Source organism: Aulonocara sp. 'chitande type north' Nkhata Bay, linkage group LG3 (genome assembly GCF_057382095.1).
Source record: "Aulonocara sp. 'chitande type north' Nkhata Bay isolate Kocher_YH1m ecotype deep benthic linkage group LG3, A_spYH_male_GT1.1, whole genome shotgun sequence".
NCBI classification, from domain to species: Eukaryota; Metazoa; Chordata; class Actinopteri; order Cichliformes; family Cichlidae; genus Aulonocara; species Aulonocara sp. 'chitande type north' Nkhata Bay.
This window is the reverse complement of record NC_141346.1, coordinates 45,504,556-45,525,009: the sequence shown is the minus strand read 5'-3', so window position 1 is coordinate 45,525,009 and position 20,454 is coordinate 45,504,556. Positions and strand designations below refer to the sequence as shown.

At 41.5% G+C, this 20,454-nt stretch overlaps 1 protein-coding gene across 10 annotated transcripts in view; it reads right to left on the bottom strand.

Annotated features, from left to right (window-relative positions):
* mpdz (multiple PDZ domain crumbs cell polarity complex component) overlaps positions 1–6,622 on the bottom strand; it is a 49,438-nt gene extending 42,816 nt beyond the window's left edge. For all 10 annotated transcript variants that reach the window (XM_086282924.1, XM_086282934.1, XM_086282943.1 and 7 more), the window contains exons 1-3: positions 6,470–6,622; positions 3,283–3,342; positions 93–259 (exon numbers count right to left, since the gene is read on the bottom strand). In XM_086282924.1, coding sequence (XP_086139050.1) covers positions 93–259; positions 3,283–3,298 — 183 coding nt within the window. In that variant the 5' untranslated portion in view covers positions 3,299–3,342; positions 6,470–6,622. The remainder of the gene's footprint in view (positions 1–92; positions 260–3,282; positions 3,343–6,469) is intronic.
* Between the last annotated feature and the right edge of the window lie 13,832 nt (positions 6,623–20,454).

Sequence of the window (20,454 nt, the reverse complement as noted above, 5' to 3'; positions counted from 1 at the left end):
AAGACACACAGTCTAAGAAAAACATGGCATAAGAAATGTGAGCCAAATTGGAGGAAATATAAAACCTTTAAGCAAAAAGATTTGGGGTTTACCTGATCTCTGAGATGCTGGACAGACTTCTGCAAGGCCAGGATCTGATGGAAGAGGGGGCTCTGGAGCACTGACTTGAGCAGGCTGAGCTTCTCCTCAGTGGGCACTTCTCCCCGCTCCTTGAGTTTGGCCTGGAGTCGCTCCACCGCCTGCAAGGCACGCTGCGTGTCTGCAAACCGTCGCATGTTTCAGTGACAGCGCCAGAGTGAAGGCGACGATGCAGGCAGCCGGAGGTGTGGGAGTGACAGAGGTGGAGAGAGGTGGCGAGGACAAAGACTTCATCAGTTCATGGGTGAAGATAGCGAGGGTGGGAAGAGTGTTTGGATATTACCTCATTTATTCATTTAGGCATCCTGATTTAATTATTAAGAGGATTCTTTTAAAAAAAAGCCTCCACAACCATTTGAAACATGACTTTAACATATTTATGTTTAACAATAACTCAATGACTTGTAAATGTATAGGCTAGGCTTAGTTAAGGCCGGTTGACTCTCAACAGGCCTATATCAAAATCATGTAGCCACAAGCTTTTGCACAGAAGAAAAAAACTCAATTTTCAATGCACTGCTTGTTTTTGGAATAGCAATGTTTCCTTTTCTTGACTTTAGGGTCAAATGGTGGGTTACACAGGAGCGTAGAATGAATGGTTATCAGGAGGAAAAGATAAAAGGACTGGGACCTCCACGCTTTGTTTGCTGGATCCTCTATAAGCCCTACAACCGAGTAACTCCAGAGTGGCTTGTTAGTAAGGATGGGCCAGCCAGACGTCATCTGAGCAAAAATGAAGCAATTTCAGAAGCTCACCAACTGTGACTAACACCTAATAGGCCGTGCACGAGGTCCAAAACACTTTTTGCACTGAAAAGCTTTGTTGTTTGAACAAAAAGTTGTAAATAGGCCAATAACACTTGAGCCCTGTAAGATTTTTTTCTGCTCACCACTGGCTCAGTCCAGACAAATGTAAAATTTCCACTGTCCTTCCCTCCATGTGGATAATTAGGTATACTAAATCAATGTGGCATGGACAGTTAGGTCCATAAGTGTCTGAACAAAGACACTTTTCCACAAAAGTATTGCATTAACTGTTTACGAATTGCAGTCAAGCTAACATAATTTTTAATATAAGGACTGTAAGAACCCATTAGCATAAGTTAATGCTGTTTTTCGCCCGTGTAGATGCTGCTAGGTGTTTACTGCAGTCACCTTCATGTGCTGCTTGTTTGAAGCCCTTTGCTGCAATTAGTTTTGTCTTTAGTAACTGAAAAGCATGCTCTGTTGAACACTAGGTCCCTTACATGTTCATTGAATTGATTCTGTAGTATTCTTTGGGTCATTTTCCATTTACACTCTGAAACACCATCCAACCAGTTTTGCATTTGGCTGAATCTGAGAAGTGTATAGCTCTTTATACTTCAGAATGTATCCTGCTGCTTTTACCAGCATCCACATCAACAATAAACACGTGTGACCTAGGTCTACCTGTAGCCTTACATACCCATAGAATAACATTGGCTTCACGTATGCTTTGGATCGTGAACTGTTCCTTGCCTTCTCTCATGCTTCTCTCTTCCCATAATTCTGGTCTAAGTTAACCTTGGTTTCATCTCTCAAAAGACTTTTTTCAAAACTGTGCCGGCTCTTTTCGATTATTTCTGGTCTAGTCAAAGTCTAATCTGTCCTTCCTGGTGTTGGGGGTAACCAGGAGTTTGTACCTTGTTGCATGAAGGCGTCTCTTGATTGTATGATATGCCTACATCCTGGAGTGTAGTCTTGACTTGGTTATATGTTGTTGCAAAGTTGTTTTGATTAGTCGTTGAAGTAATTCTGTAACTACCCATTTTAGTTTTCTTTCGATGTTGAATGCACCAGACTGACGAACTCTCTGACAGGTTTATTTGGGTTTTTCAGCTTAATGATAGCGTCCCTCATTTGCATCATTGTCTCTTTAAAACCTCAGATTGAGAGTTCTATTGAACTGCTAATGCTGGCATAAAGTTCAACATTTGGACTCATTACTTCCCTCATAAATGAGTAATGAGGGAATCGACCTCACCTGCCAATGAAACTACTTGTCAGTCAAATGTCCAACTACATTTGAACGTCTGAAAATGGGGTGCTATGTATAAAAATGACGGTAATTCCTAAACAGTTAATGCAAAACTGTTGCAAAACCCCTTGAATTAAAGTTAAAAGTCTGCACTTCAGTCACATCTTGACTAATTTAATTAGAAATCCACTGTGACTGTGTACAGAGGCAAAATCACAAATAATGCGTCACTGTCCAGAAACCTAAGGACCTAACTATGTGTGAGTTTGCAGAAGAAAAGGTGGTCCTTGAGCAAAGCCTAAGGAGTCACAGATACATCAGCCAAATGTGCTAATTGCCATAGACCTACTGGGAAAGAAGATGACATTTACCAATGGCAGGAATAATGAGCTGACTAAATGTTTAACTGTAGAGTGATAAAGAGTTGAAATACGTTAAAACAAGCTTCTTTTTTTGTGAAACCCAACCAATAAATCTGTATTTTCAGCCAAAATGGACTTATTAAAGATCTGGAGCTATATGAAAACTCTGATTTTGTTTTTTAATAATAACGCAGAAACGATGCTTAGGCTAATTTAGAATTAGTGTTATCAGTTTTTCCAGCAGAGCAGTGCCTGGAGCACACGTATTCATCACAGTTCATCATTTACAGCTGACAAACACACAGTCAACATTCGCGTCCTGAGAGTGACCACAGATTGCTGTTTTAAAGAAAGAAGCTGGCAGCACCAATTTGGCGTCATGCTTGACAGTTGGGCAAATAAATCTCTATGGGCACAAACAAACAATCAAATTTATGGCAACATTATCAGATATGGCAACATTGGCAGCCCACGGACATTGAACTGAATCCAGGGCCTCTTACGCTGGTTGAGAAAACTCTCAGCTTAAGCCAAATGTGCAAAGCACAGCCAGCAGAGACGGACACCCAAACCCCCGTGCAAAAACTGCTCATTTTTAAAAGAAGATTTTCTTTTTTTTTTGATTATGGCAGTGTTGAATCTTAATTAAACCGAGTACTGGTACTGGATTCAGCAGTCTGCTATCATGACCACACTCAACCCTAAAGCTGGTTCAATCATGGATGAAATCATGAATATTTTATAGATGCCTGGCATAAAACAATTAAAAAACCAAATACTTACCCATTGTTTCTATCATTTTTAGAGCGTCGGATGAATGTGTAGTGTTCCCTTCATCAAGGCCTGAAAATGACAAATTCAGTATTTAATGTCTTTTTGTGAGCAATCAGAGAACTAAATATTAGACCACTAATTCACGCTGTTTCCTTTTATTTTTAACTTCCACAAAGCTCTCAGAGCAAGAAAAATGGCTCATGCTCCTCCTGGGTTCTCCTCCCAACTTACACATTTTCTGTTCAAAAGATTAACATTAAAAAGAAACTAGATTTATTTCATTTCTGTTAGGTCCATATTTATCTCTGAAGAATGCTTCACTGTGTGCATCAGAGCACCATTGTGCTGAATAACTGTCCCAGTTTGTCGAGTCTCTCGACAAACCGGCTGCCAGAAAAGCGCTTCTACTCAAGCTTCTTAGTTCCCTTGTATTCCACTAATGCTCTTATTGATGAATAAATACCAAGTAATTTACATTACTGAAATTTCATACAGCCGGTATTAGATGAAGCTTGAGTATCCATTTTGCTTTTATCAGATAAATATCACCTCACTTCTCATACAACAATGATAATTAATTATCCTCTCATACAACAATCTTATAAGCTGCTTTAAAACTAACACAACACCCTGCTAACATGACAATTTTCGTATTTAATTGTTGTTCATTTTTTTCCTTATAAATTACAAGTTTACACTGACTTTTTATTTGCAGTGTTACTTAGCTCATAAATGAGTGTTTAAACTGTTGGTCAATATTAGGAGTGGGGGGTGGGCGAGCAGATAGAGCACAGTATCGCACTAATTTAGGTGGTGATATTGTATTAGTTCTGCGACACCAAAAAATACATTTTTATTAGCTAAATTAAAATTCGTTGGGTATTACTACAAACAAGATGGATCATCTCGTGCAACACCAATCTGAGATAATGGTAAGTGTGCAAACTTACTTTACACTGGCTCGACCAAACTTGTGATTGTCCAGAGCTTGAGGGTAAGGTAAGGTGATAGCACAGGTCACCTGATACGAGGTAACCTTTCTGCAAATAGTTGCAGACTGACTTGGAATGACTGCAATCGCTCTCAGGGAGATTGTCAAAGGTTTGCAAATAATTGCTGTCTAATTTACAGATAGATTGAGTCTTTGTCAATGAGCACAACGCGAGAGGACTCAACTCCACTGGCTGCCAGTTGTTTGTATTCTGGTTATATTCCCGTAGAGCCGGAAGGCTGCTGAGTGTAAATGTAATAGTTATGCAGACAGATTACATGTAATTGTCAAACTGACCCCAATCAATCGTAGATTGATATTATAGCACAGTGAGCTGGTCTTATGGCAACATTAATGTCAGGTTTTAGTGACAGTGCTGGTGTGTTTAATTGTCATTTGCCTTTTCATTATCATTGAACAACAACATTATGATGGTTACCACTGGCTTTTATAATGTCTATGGTAACACACAGCAAAAGAGGAAAAAAGCGCTTATATTCTGCACAAAAAAATACCTAAAGGGATACCTGATTATGAAGTAATCAGCTCAGGAATTTATAGTTATTATTTTAAATTCCCTAAAAGCTGCTTCAGTAAATCACCCTTGCTATTGACTGGTGTCATCCTGCTCACTGTTCCTTTCAGACACATATTTTCTGACTATTTTACCTGGAAAAAGTCTTAATTTACCAATATTTCATTGTACCATTGTGCTTGAAATCAAAGTCTCATTTTGCACAATGGGTGGATTCAAACATCTATGTGAAGTCTGGCTATTTGTTCTATCGAATCTGTCAAAAAATATATATCTTTGTGAAACTGACTCCAAATGCTGCCTTGGAAAAAAAAACTGTTACCTTCAAAGTGCATGCAATCAGATCAGAAAGGCAAGAGAAGGAGCAGTGACTCCTCTACTGTGTAAAAAAAAAAAAAAAGACAGTGCCAATAAGCTCATAAAGACTCTCAGTACCTTTAAAGCTTTAAAAGCTAACAGTAATGCATGATGAAGGTGATCATGTTGTTTATATTAATTCTTTTAAGGGGTGCTTGCTAACAGAGCCCATGCAGGGAACATGGCACTTGGCTGCAGAGAGTGGCTTTGTAAGCAAGCATGATATGACTCAGGGAGACGTTACACGATTAAAGGAGATTGCTCAGACAATTAAAAGCCCTGTATAGACTCTCAGAATAGCTGCAGTATCTGTGGCAAAAGGATCACCACAGCTCTGGTTTGTTTATGCATTTGCTTCACTCATTACTGCATGTGTCCTACCTTTTATGCTGAGTGATGAGCTAGTATGTTAGCCGTGTATTTCACTCATGTAGTGGTGTATTTATGTAATAAATCTGCCTTCACACGCACCTTACAGTAACTTGTGGCAACAGTAGTATACTATATGTGGGTTTTTTTCAATGACATATGTGGTTCAGTGTCTGAAAGTAGCTTTACCATTCCTTAAGTGAATCGCTTAAGGATGCACACACTATAGTGGTATGTAATGAATCACAGAAGGCCGGAGGAGCTCATTAGCCGCTATTACACACTAGATATCAGCCTCCAAAAAAGTCGTTTAGCTCCGCGGGTAGCATTTCCTTGCGAAAATAATCATTAGTGAGGTTTGTGGCGAGTATAGTTAGCTAATAAGAAAACGCAGTTATTTTATCGCGGAGTTCCTACCCACCAAAAATCAAAGAAATTAGCACTATACCCGTGTTATTTCTTGCTTAATAAAGCGTTTAGTACGTCGTATTTGTTTAAAGCTGGTATATCCTGCCCAGGTTCGGTGGTGTTTTGAATACAGTCGACAAGGCACTCGGGACAATCCGATTTTCTCAACCCCTCCTCCTCCTCCTCTTTCCCCATCTCATCTAGCAAGAAAGCAACAGGCTTCCCGACGCGGGGACGGGAAAGAAGTTACACACTATCAGGGCTCTGTATGGCCACAGAAAATCGCCCAAGCTGGCTTCTTGCAGTATATATAAACACTTTTACTTGAAAAAAAAGCCTCTTGGATCTATTTAAAGGCAGTCTGGTGTGATTATGTGACCAACCGCTACAGAAGACGTCTCACAATGTTTTCCTCTAATTAGCGACATTAAAGCTAACAAAGGGGGTGTCTAGCTTGAGAAAAGCTGAAGTTAGTACACACCGAAGACTTCAGTAACGTTTCCTTAAGCGAATCCCGTTTAAAGAGAGTCACTTACATGAGTGTGGACGCTCTGCTTTCCCGGCGGCCAGGATCTTGAGCTATCCTCTGTTGTCCTGCGGCTAACGGCGCACTGACTGGGGCTTAAAGATGGGGCGTAGAGTAACTCGATCCTATGTGGACACTTCCAGCGATAGCCGCACCGACAGTTCAGCTGGGGCTGAGGCGCCGCTTGCTGGCTGCCCTGACAACTAGGCCCTACATACATGGAAGAAGGCCTGGCTGCCGTGTAGGGCCAGAGCTAAAGTCCCAAAAACAAAGCAAACTCACATAAACTTTAAATGCACACTTAAAAAGAAGTGCAATTTCAACAGTACAATTAAGTTTGTCTGCAGAACAGAGAAATCCTGCTCCTGTAAATGAAATAACTATTTGTGCATAAATTGTAAGAAATAAATGTGTAAAATTATCTAATTTCTCAGATTAAACTGTGATTATAACACTTTTTTTTGGGGGGGGGGGGTTATTTAATAGAAAAGGATCTTGTTTAAATTACTGTTAGAAAAAACCCAGAAATTTATATAGATTTTTTAAAAACATGAATCTTTCTGTTATTTATTTGCTTATTTGTTAGTTTGGTGTATTATTAATGAAAACAAGGGATTTCTTTATCACTAGGAAGAGCTGTAAAACTTTTCAAAATACATTTTAAAGTAAAAAAGTTATGGCCTCCCTCAAATTTTCCAAAGCTGTCCAGTGAGCCAGATCAGAGCCTTCGCTGGGTGGCATTTGGGAGAGGGTGAGAGGTAATGTCTGTAATGGACATTATCTTGGCTAGTATCCTCTCACCCATCACCTCTATGGAGTCTAGGGGCTGGCCAGGATGGAGCTGGCCCTCTTTACCAGTCTATGCCTTCTCCTGCCAAAGTGCTACCCGACTTAATAGATGCTGTAACAAGAGAGACAGAGGGGCATGAGGGGTTAACCTACCCTGCCTATAAACCGACATTTAAGTGGAGAAAAGACAGCAGAAAACAGCTTTCCAACTGCTTTCATGGGGCAAACAACAGGAAATTACAGATAAATCACAGCAAAACTTTCACAGAAGGTTATTACCTGAAAAAAGTTGGTCTGGGAGACAAACACACACAGCCCAGCGATTTTGTCTGAGGCAGTTAAACTTGGCCCTTAAAATTATTACTTTTGAGGAACACCTGACCTCAGCGACCCGAACGTGAATCACAGGTGCAGAAGTGTATTTGTTTAAGTGCCCTTGAGCAAACACACAGTCTCTAAAATGCATAAAATACACTATAAAGGAAGAGTAATATTGCGCTCATTCATATTAGATATATTGAAGTTACCGTGAGGCCCATGCCTACCATGGCTGGAGCCCGGGGATGTATTTGTTTTAATAATTCATGTTTTCTCTGCATTTTTTTTATATGCTGCACTAATTATAAACAATTCAGCGAATTGTTGGAACGGTTTTCAGTCAATCCAAAGCATTTGTGTGAGAGTCCAATCAACAGGGCAGTTTATGCTTCTAATTAAATATGACTCCCATGCACTGCTAGCTTGTTAACCACATACAGCTCACCCACACACTTATGCATGAATACTTCATGCTGCCACCCACACAAGTTCATGGAAAAGCTAGATATTTGTCTAATATGCATTTAAGTGTAATGAACAGTATACTCTGTGCTTTTATTACTTCACAAGATGATGTGATTTTAACTCAAAATGCAGAACATTTAGTAGACACGAGAAAAGAACTTGTCATCTGTTAATTGTGACTCAGATCTAGCAGCACAACAGAAATGTAGCAGTGCTGTAATTTGCATTGTTTTCCACATTGTTGCAAAGGAAAAGCAACTATTAGGCACTGGCTGGTCAAGAAAGCCTCTTAATACTATTTCTGCCCTCTCCAGAATTGCTTTTATTTTTATGGATCAAGACCTCAGAGGAGAGCAGGAAAGAACAGGGTCAGTCTGTAAGAAGTCATTTCACCAACGGGGAGAGGGATACAAGCTGCTTTCAGGGAGCTGATACTGACTAAATCCCTTCACCATTTATATCTTTACTTCCACCTCCCTGCTTATCCACCCTGTAACTCCCCTCTTACTCTGACAATAAGCCACTTTTATGTGGGAGGTCTGACTCAGCCAAATGCTGAGAAAGACAAGAGATTGAAACAAGATAGAAAGGAAGAGAGGTGGAAAAAAACATCTTAGCTCAGTGTTAAGCAGCTTCAGCATTTTATATTTTTATACCTGCCTGTCACAGGCCTTCAGCATTAGTCATTGTTTGAGACAGCCTAGTTAAATCTGTCATAAATGGATTCAGATCTCTTTTCTCAATACTCTGAAAAAGGATTATTTTAGCTGCATTTAACTGTTTTTTGGACCAATTCAGCATTTGATGTACAAAGCTTTGCAAAAGTCACAAATCATCCCTTATGTCCTTATATTTTGCTTCCAAGGAGTCAGGTTTTATTGCTCTTGAGCAGTAGTTCTCCAGGGTTTCTGAAGGTCTGTCAAAGTTTATCTTTGGTCACGGGCTGCTTTTTACTCATTCAAAGAGATATTAGCTGAAAACTTGGCATATTTCGGCACAGCACCTCAGAAACTGGGCAAGTGAAGTATAGAAGAAAAAGTAGCAGACCTAAAACGTTATCTGTTGCAAATGAACAGTATGTGAAAGCAATGTCCTTAAGAAAAAGGTGGGAAAAAGACAGCAAAGAGTTGACACAGGACATGAGAGATGCTACTGGACCTTCAGTTGATCCGTTTACTGTTACTGAAGCCTCATCAGAAATAGTCTCAGTGGAAGAGTGGCTGTCAAGAAGCCTTTCTTAAGAAAGGGAAACAGGGAGACAAGCCTGAGATATGCCAAATTACACAGCAACTGGACTGAAAATCAGTGCCAACAAGTCTCATGGAGCAATTAATCCACATTTGAAATTTTGGGTTCAAATCATTGTCAACAGAGGCACTATGATGGGTTGGAGCTGCATTTCAGTCAGTAATGTTCAGGGATTCAAATATTATTTACAGAAACAATGAATTGGAAACATAATTACACAGAAATGTACAGTCAGATTTGGATCCACCATGCAATACCATCTGGAAACGACTGACTGACTTCATTTTTTAACATGACAATGATCCCAAACACACTGCCGTTGCATTAATATTATACCTGGATAGAAAAACACACAGTGGAACATTATCAGTCATGGATTGGCCTCCTCAGAGCCTGGATCTCAACGTTATTAAAGTCATGTGGGATCCTCTTGACAGGGAACAGAACAAAAGGGAGCCAAAGAAGAGCTTTGAATGTCATTCAAGAAGCCTGGAGAACTATTCCTGAAGACTGCTGAAAGAAATTATTATTATTTCACATTTTCTGAGCAAAGGAAAGTTCAAGTTAGTTGTTCAGTTCTACATTTTATACAATTTATTATGATTTAAATTTCCAAGTGTTCAAAAATATGAATATAAGAAAGTAAAATGTGTCAGTATTTCAAATTTGATACTCATATGTGTCCAATATTAGAGTTGGTGTAATTTCTAGTACAACAATCTAACTCTGCACCTTACACATATAACAATAAACTCCCAGTTCTGTTGGGACCAAAGTCTTTCTATGTGACTATATGTGACTGTGCTAACAGTAACAAAGGGACTGGCACACTTAATATCCATGTTAACATGATTAACACTATTACCAACATATATGTTGTGTGAATAGTGTGCGGAAAGCTAATACACAGTACTTTGCACCACTTACGTTCACACAGCCTGATTGCAATTGACTGTGGAGATTAATCCGACGAGTGATTATTCAAGGGCGCTGTGATTCCGCAATACAACAACATTTTAAAAAAAATCACAGTTACTTCCTCTACACTGCACGAAAACTACACATTTTCATGAAAAGTACAGCTTTGTAGATATCATGTTTTGTTGGAAACACACTTGCTATATGAAGTCATATGGTGTAATAAAAAAAAAAAAAACAACCTGAAGGAATCACAAATTCAGTGTCTGAATCATATTGGCAGAGTGAATGCTGGTATTGTCTGACTGTCTTGATTTATTGCCAATAAATCCATCAACATTCAAATAGCCTTTGGAACAAAATTTTCCCAAATGGTATAAAAAAAGCTCACGGAAAGATCTGAAAGTCGTACTTTTATTTTTCATATTAAAAGGTCTAGCCTGAATAATTCACTAAGTACTTGTGCAGCACTCTATAATACAGCTTCTTGACCACTGTGGGAGTGCGTGTTGGGTCAGTGCTAGTAAATGGCAAAACAAAAGGAAAAGACTAGAAGATTTAAGAGTTTTAAAACTAGAAGGTTGTCTTGATAGCGGCCTTACAGTAGGTATTTCTAGTCTTGTATCAGTGGTTCCTCAGGGTCAGTAAACTGAAAATTGAAAGTTTGGCCTGATATTGTCGTCGAGCAAAGGTCACATGAATCGTAGGAAATCAATAAGCCTGGTCCTGTTGGGAATGTGAATGTGCAGATGGAATTTAATGCTGGTCTCGGGGCTACTTTTGAAGATTTTAGACACTTTGAGAGGTCGTTTTGTGTCTTGGAGGGTTTAGTCAGAAGGGAAGTCATAGGGTCACCCAAAAATCAATCACCCTCTGCCACTTGAGAGCATGAATGTCCGTGGCAAATGTCAAGCCAATAAAATCAAATGAAAAGAGGTTTTTTTAAATGACTGCTGAACTGCAACCCTTGCTTTTCTCTGGTACTCAGCACAGATCCGGGTCAGACATGCAATACTAAAGTAAGAAAAACGAGTTTACAAGACAATGGTGGTATATTGCAAGTACAGTATAATCAATAAAGAGCTTTACGTGCTATGAAAGATTAGAGTATATTATTTCAGAATTTCAATGTGCAATAACCAACAGTTGTGATATGAGTGAACGTGATTAGTCATCAAGTATCTTAAATGTGTGAGCGTTGGCATCTGTGCCATTACTTGGTATTGTTAGGTGTGGCTGTGTGCAGGCAGGAATAGGACCCAAGGTGCAGACTCCGGAGACAGACGTGAACTCAAAAAAGGCTTTAATTTAATACTCAAAATATAACAAAACTAAAAAAAACTCAACACAAACTTAAACTAGAGAAATGACAGAACACACAGCTAAGAAAACGGTAGATCACGACACAGACACAGAGAAACACAGGGCTTAAATACACAGAAGGAGCAATCAGGGAATGAATAACAGGAGGGAAACACAGCTGTGGCAAATCAGAACTGACGAGACAAAAGGAAGCGTAAACTGAACACACTGAGATAAGACAGAGACCTTCAAAGTAAAACAGGAAACACATAACAGACTCACATGCAGGCACTACAGAGGGAACAGAGACATGGGACCAGGGCAGACACAAACACTGACTGAACACGGGGATATAGGAACTTAGGATACACATAGACGCGAACTAGACAAGGGGATGCAGGTGATAAGGGAGACAGAGCAACTAAAGAAGACATAGACATAAGCCATAAGACAGAACTCAAAGAAACCAAAAACTAGACAGTATAAATAATATCGTAAACTCAAAAACCCTGGGTCAACGACCCAGGCATCCTAACAGTACCCCCCCCTTAAGGGCTGGCTTCCAGACAGCCCAAACCAAAACATCAAAAACAACCCAACCAGGGTGGGCGGCAGGGGAAACAGGATGGAGGGCTCGAAACAAAACAAGGAGCCAGAAACAACAAAACAAAAAAGTGCAAACACTGGAGCCCGGAAAGCAACAGAACAAAACACAGAAACAAAGTCCAAAACAACAGCACCAAGGCCCAGGCAAAGTCCAAAAGCAAACAAACAAAAGAGCTCATGAAAGGCACAGAGGCCCAGGCAATAGTCTCAAAAAAGTTCAGGGGGCCGGCCCGGAGGCTGACGGCACAACAGTCCAAACCCGGGTAGGTCAGGGGGGCGGCCCGGAGGCTGATGGTCCGAGAGCCCAGAAAACAGTTCAGGAGGCCGGCCGGGCGGGAGGCACCGATGGCGGCGTAGGTCAGGAGGCCGGCCGGGCGGGAGGCACCGACGGCGGCGTAGGTCAGGAGGCTGTCCATGACGGCAGTGCAGGCCGGACAGGACGTGCAGGACGAGCAGGCCGGACAGGACGTGCAGGACGAGCAGGCCGGACAGGACGTGCAGGACGAGCAGGCCGGACAGCATGGAGACCTCAGGAGCAGACGAAGCTGAACACTCGGAGGCCGGACCAGGCGGAGCAGCAGAGGCCAGACAAGGCGGTGGAGCCGGTGGTGGCTGAACGGCTTCGCCAGAACCATCAGCAGACACTGGGACGTGCTGGCTGGGTCCTCCCGGACCCCCAGCTGACGAGGCAAGAGGCTGAACGGGCCCCTCGGATCCTCCAGCGGAGACAGGTGGCTGAACGGGCCCCTCGGATCCTCCAGCGGAGACAGGTGGCTGAACGGGCCCCTCGGACCCTCCAGCGGGAAGAGACAGGAGGCTGAACGGGCCCCTCGGACCCTCCAGCGGGAAGAGACAGGAGGCTGAACGGGCCCCTCGGACCCTCCAGCGGGAAGAGACAGGAGGCTGAACGGGCCCCTCGGACCCTCCAGCGGGAAGAGACAGGTGGCTGAACGGGCCCCTCGGACCCTCCAGCGGAGACAGGTGGCTGAACGGGCCCCTCGGACCCTCCAGCGGAGACAGGTGGCTGAACGGGCCCCTCGGACCCTCCAGCGGGAACAGACGGCTGGACGGATGAGCAAACAGGTGAAAATATAATAGGCCGAAAAACACTAACCTTAGCTTGATCCATAAGCTCTGCAACGCCAAGTCCCAGGTCTTTAGCCAACTTAGTTATGGCAGGTGGCACTCCGTTTCCAGTTCTTTTTGCCAGCTGAGGCACGGAAAAAGTCATAGGCTGAGAATCTGCCAGAGAAACAAAAGGAGTCCTAGACATAACAGCAGCCACAGGGGCTGGCCGGAACACTAAGCAGTCACTTTCTCCCAAAACTGGAGTATGCTCAGTCGTTCTGGAGTGGCAGTGGCGTGAACGCTGTTTACTCCGGGAAGGGGGAGCAGGCGAACCGAGACGCGAAGCCTCCAGCTGACCGGGCTGCAGATCCTCCGGCTCACCACACAGGAGCAGTTCTCCAGAACCTCCACCAGAAACACTGTCCTGCTGTGGCAAACGCAGTTGCTTTACAGCGAGCTCCGTCTGCTGCTGCTGCGTTGGTGCGGAGAGAGAGATAGCCTGCTCACTGGCTCTGACATGCTCCCTCCACGCGGCTATGGTGTGGCTCAGATATGTGTCCACGGAGAACTGATGAAGCCGGGGGTTGGTTGTAATCATTGCCTCGACCGCGCTCAGTCTCACAGCCATAGCCTGCAAGCTATCGGCCTGAGCGGTGCGGTCCAGCAAATCAACCAACCCCTTCATCTCAGCCTCAAAATCCGAGTTGGAACAGTCTGCGGGGTCCATGTTCTGGTCGCGATCTTCTGTTAGGTGTGGCTGTGTGCAGGCAGGAATAGGACCCAAGGTGCAGACTCCGGAGACAGACGTGAACTCAAAAAAGGCTTTAATTTAATACTCAAAATATAACAAAACTAAAAAAAACTCAACACAAACTTAAACTAGAGAAATGACAGAACACACAGCTAAGAAAACGGTAGATCACGACACAGACACAGAGAAACACAGGGCTTAAATACACAGAAGGAGCAATCAGGGAATGAATAACAGGAGGGAAACACAGCTGGGGCAAATCAGAACTGACGAGACAAAAGGAAGCGTAAACTGAACACACTGAGATAAGACAGAGACCTTCAAAGTAAAACAGGAAACACATAACAGACTCACATGCAGGCACTACAGAGGGAACAGAGACGTGGGACCAGGGCAGACACAAACACTGACTGAACACGGGGATATAGGAACTTAGGATACACATAGACGCGAACTAGACAAGGGGATGCAGGTGATAAGGGAGACAGAGCAACTAAAGAAGACATAGACATAAGCCATAAGACAGAACTCAAAGAAACCAAAAACTAGACAGTATAAATAATATCGTAAACTCAAAAACCCTGGGTCAACGACCCAGGCATCCTAACAGGTATAAGTCGTTGATTGCTAACCCGACCTGCTAGCTTATTACCGACAATTTATTGCCTCCACTGTCTTTTCAGCTTTCTGTAACGCTACACTAAAAGGAAATTACAACCTGCATTATGTGAAAAAGCTGTGAGAGAAGGTAACAGACAGACAAGTCCTCAATATCTGACCTCAGGGAATCTGACAGCTGAAATTAGGGCCTTAAAGCTCATATTTCACTGTGAGTACTGCTCTCGGTTTCATTATATAGCACTGAAGGGCTTCTGAATGCACTGTGAGTCACAGCAGGTGAGGTGAGCAGCTATAACGTTGAATGAATGATGTATTAAATGTCCATTCAGTCTTTAAAGGCTAGCGTTGCTCTGTTTCGAAGAGGGGAAAAAAAAACTTTGGTTAATTTATATATGACCAAACTGCTCCTTTCACCAAATGTCTTTATATTTGAGTCTTCACCTATTATTGTATTTGATTGACACCGTCACAGCATGCTTTTCACTGTGTTAAATTGCAAGTCTTCTTTGAACAACTCTACAGGTGGTTTGACTACATTCACTGCTGGGTTTTAAGGGGTATTTATTATTTTCTTCTTTTTTTGGGGTTGTATGGAAGCCCCAAACGCAATTTCATTGTTCTTGACAATGACAATAAATAAATAAATACTAAATACTAAATACTAATACTAAGTTATGAAGGCATGTCATACAGACTCTATCCGACTGTGACACATTATATAATGTTGCCTTTAAAACTGAATTTAAGTGTTCAACTTTAGGTTGATAACTCTTGGGTAATAGTTTTAGCCTTTGTCTTAAGAAAGATTTTCACATATTTCTTCTATTATAACTCAGATTATAAGAATTTAAACCCAATTTGTTTCTTGAAGAACCTTAAAATGAATAGTAGCCATGCTAACAGCTGTGTGAGGAGGCTAGTTAGCATGCTAACTTGTTGATAGTAAATTTTTTTAGCATGTTTAGCTTTGCTTCTTGGTTGACCATATTTAATATGTATGTGAATTAGCACTAAACAAAAAGTACATTTGATTTTGAAATGTGACCTTTAAAAAAAGAACCCAATACATTGGAAATTTATTAAGTATTTATGGCTCTAATGTAGCTGTGTGCTAGCTGAGACATGACTAGCATACAGTAGCTGTGTCCCAAAACGTAGGCTGCATCCTCCGGAGCCCACTTTTTTAGACCGATTACGTCACAGTGACGCGACGAATGTTGTACCAATTCGTAGACTGCTCCGAATCTGGCCGACAAATGCATCCTCCTTTTCCCCAGATTTGAAGGATGGGTCGGGTGTATCCTTCGTGGCCCACCATATCCCAGAATTCATAGTGCAGCCTAGCCAATTCCAGTTTCCGACAATGGCGGCTGCTACTAAGTTTTAATATTACTCTTATTACTCTTTGTGTGTTACAAAATAAACTTTTAACATATTTTCAGGGGGAAAAGTAGCTGTGTAAACTTCAAATATCTGCTTGGTTTATCAAGACGTCACATATTTGCACAAGTGCTCAGACGTTTTCAGAGACGTCTGTTACCCACCAGATCCATAGTGAGCTGGGGGTTCAAGGGTCACTAGAACAGCGGCGAGAACAGCAGACTCCCGGCTTAATCATTTTCAGACCCCCGCGGTCTTTCACTGCTCAGGTTAAACATGATATATAAGTTACTCAGATAACTGAAAAATGTTATTGTTTGGCTTTTTTTGGTGTTTTATTTGTTCCGGAGTAAATCGGTTTGGCTGAAATCTGAAGCCTAGACTGCCCCATTTCACAGCCTTGCACTTCCAGCCTTCTCGATCCTCCGAAGGATGCGGCCTAGGTTTTGGGACACAGCTAGTATCTCCCTGGAGAAGATGAGAGAGTTAAGCTAATAATGTTACCTTTTAAGGTAAGTAAAAATACTGTGGGTACAGGCGTTTGAATATTTGTCATAATTTTTAAAGCCAAGTTACACTGACGTGGCTTGTATTTGCATCTAAATCACTTTGTCAGCATCTTATTTTATCAGCATTTTCACACCACACTTTTAAGGGAGATGATCAAGGAGTTGCCTGTCACGATGATAATAAATAATGTAGTGTTGTTTGTTGAAAAGCTGAGGAAGTAGCTGCCATGTTGCATGTGTGACAGGGTATAAAAAATGGTTCTTGTCAAGAATCTCTAAGAAAACTGCTTTTTAACTGATCTTTGATGTAGCGATAAACATGACCACCTGCTTACAGTACGGCAACATTTCTAGACAGCCACTTACATTTTGAGTATGAGCCTATAGAAACACAATACACTGAATTTCATCAGCTTCTAAATCAAAGCCAGATGTGCTAGCAAACAGATGCCTAGTTATCACAGGACTTTATGCAGGTCTGTGAAAAACTAAGTACACCACAATTCAATAACTTGTATAACCATCTTAGCAGCAATAACTTGTAGTAGCCATCTTCTGTATGACTTTATCAGTATCTCACACTGTTGTGGGGGAATTTTGACCCGCTCTTCTTTACAGTGTTGGTTCATGTCATTGATATTTGTGGGTATTCATTTATGTACAGTTTCTCTAGAGGACCCACCACAGTATATCAATCAGGCTGAAGTCTGGACTTTAACTGGACAACAGCATATTTCCTTTTTGTTTCCCCCAAACATTCTGTTGTACATTTACTGCTGTTTTTAGGATCATTATGTTGTCCTACGTTAGCTGTTGGACAGATGGCCTCAAATCTTCAGGAGTTCATGGTCAACTCGGTGACTGCAAGATTCCCATATCCCGTGGCTACAAAACAACCAAATCATTACCCTCCCACCACCATGCTCGATAGGCATTTATGCTCATACGCTGTGTTTGGTTTTCACTAAATATGGTGGTGTGCATTATGGTCAAACATCTCCATGTTTGTATGTCTGTCCCAGGGACATTGTTCCAGGGGTCTTGTGGTTTGTGCAGCTGCAATTTTGCAAACATAATCTTTGCTACCATGTTTTTTTAGAGAGAAAAATCTCTCCAAGCAAGCCATACTTATTGAGTCTGTTACTAATTGTGCTGCCATGAACTTTAACATTTAACATGTTATCTGAGGTCTGTATAATGACATATAGCTCTTGGGATTTAGCAGTTTCTTGGAGCAGTGCACAGTCTGACCTTGGAGTGAATTTGCTGGGACGTCCACTCTTGGGAAGATTGTGGCATTGTGTTAACACACACCTGAATGCTTCAGATCAACAAAATTCTGCTTTTAAGCTTTTTCTTTTTTCCACATGAGTGTAGATGCTAACATTCTTTGTTGTCTGGTGCTGGGCAGGTATTTCACCCATTTTATTTCTAGAACAGCTATCATACAATGTTCCACAGACAGAAGCAGTTTAAGTGACAGTTCAAGGGTTAGTGGAAAGATTGATCCTGCTCATTTGTCCAGGACTGATTGGCTACTGGGAGCAATGGGAGAGAAAGAGAGATCCCAGAAGGACAAAAATCCAAGTGTCATGAAGACCCTGAGAGCACATCTGGATCACATTCAGCTTGCTTACAGAGTTGGGAATGCCATCATCTACATGCTCAATTGTGTCTACACAAATCTGGATCTACCTGCAGGCACTGTGAGGGTCGTGTTTTTTACTTTTCCAGTGCATTCAATACCTTCAGGTCAACCCTCCAGGGTGATAAGCTGACAGCGAGGCAAGTGGATGTCTCTTTCGTGTCCTGGATTGTTGATCACCTGACAGGAAGACGACAATATGTGCGTCTTCAACATTGTGTATAAAAAGGATATCAGCAACACAGCAGTACCACAAAGGGGTATCCTTATCCGTTCCTATTCACCCTCCACACCACGGATTTCAGCCAAAGACCTACTATCTTCTGAGGTTTTCCGATGTCTATGGTGGTAAGATGCATCAGTGAGGGTGATCAGATGGAGTTCTGGGCTGTGGTGGACTCCTTTGTCAGAAGCATGAGTAGAATCTTCAAGTCAAAGTGACAAAGAGCAAGGAATTGATTGTGGACTTTAGGAGGACCAGGAAACCAGTGACCCCTGTTCAGTCCAGGAGGTCGATGTGGATGTAGTGGAAGACTATAAATACCTCAGAGTACACACTCACAATAAACTGGACATGATTAAACACTACTGGATTGTTTAGGAATGGGCCAGAGTTTCTATTTTCTGAGGTTTTCTATGAGTGTGTTGTGGCCGGTGCCATCCTCTATACTGTTGCATGCTGGGGCAGCAGGTTGAGGGTCACAGATGGCGATAAATTTAATAAACTCATACGCAAGGCCAGTAACATTGTGGGGATGGAGCTGGTCTCCTTTAAGGTGTTGTTGTAGAGGTGGATTTTGTCCAAGATGAGGACAATGCTGGACAAAAATGATAGAAACAATGGGTAAGTATTTGGTTTTTTAATTGTTTTATGCCAGGCATCTATAAAATATTTATGATTTCATTGGCCAGTCACGGGAGCGCGTTCAGCGAGACTCTGAGATTACCCAAATGCACAGCTGAACGACACAGGAAATCACTCCTGTCTGTGGCTATCTGTACCACTCCTTCATCTAATGCACAGTACACACTGCAGTAACTGTACACAGTTAATGTTTGCACATCCTTTACAGAGAAAATAATAAAGTTTTACAGTTTGATAAGAGGGGCACCTCAGTTTCAACCATATATATTTAACTTGTGTTATATACTGGGATATTTATAATTGAGCTATTTGTATATATTAGAGGTCGTTTTTTATATTTTGTAACTTTGTAACATATTGTTTCATTTAATACATACAATACATGTAATGACGGATCAGTGTGACATTTTTACATTTGGTAACCTGGATATCTTTTCCCTCAAATGAACATATAATGTAACACAAAGCTGAAGTTTCAATTAATTTAGCATATTATGTAATTAACCTGCTTATCTATCCAGTATTTGTGCAATCGCCCTGCTAGCTTCCTGGCACCTTCGCTGTGACAATCTATCACCGATGAACAACACTGTGGTGCTTCCTTTGTACCTTTTTGACTGCAGATGAAGCAAATGAGATACAACATATTACAAAATGTGCCTTAGTGCTGCTGGTAATTGCATTTTTTAGCTCTGGAAAGAACCAGTGCCTCCAGTCTTCATGCTAAGCTAATCTAATAGCCTCTTACTATGGCCTTTCACTTTGGCATCATTAAGTATTCCACAGAGCGAGTAGTCCTCCTTTAATTTAACTCTCGTAAAGAAAGCAAATAAGAATATTTCCTAAAATGTTCACTTACCATTCCTTTCATGTTTTCAGTCAAAGCAATTTGCCGAAAGATAAGTTTACTAAATTGGCTCTTTTGAAGCTATAACTCTTGAAGGAGGAAGTTCTATTTATACTGTTCCTAACTGCATGCCCATATTTGACTGCATTTCTCTGCACAACGGTCTCTCTAAAGGTAGCGATTGTGTCTTGACTCCATATAATTTACTAATAATACAAATATAATGTGCACAAGTCATTGCATTGGCATAAAAAGGGATGACATAAACAGTAAAAGAGTCTTTCCTTTTACATTCCACTGATCTCATTTCAAAGTGTAATGCGTGGAAATCCACCCGACCAATGAGAACTCCAGAACAAGAGAAAGCAGAAGTAGGACATGCACCATTCTCCGTGCCTCTTTGAATTCCTGTAGATTTGATCTCGTCTTTCCCAGACTTACCTACGCCTTTAAATAACATGAATGGCACAATATAAGATAAACTTAACTTTTCAAAATAAACTTTTCAATAAGTGTGCTGATTTTTGCCGGGCCAAAGCCGAGTGCAGGTGTTCTGAAACGCTGAGATGTGGGTTGAGGAAGTCTCTTTTTAGCACAAAGCCTCAGTCTTTCTATTTGTATCGTCTCTATGAATGTACTGTGTGTACATGTAGCGACTGGGGT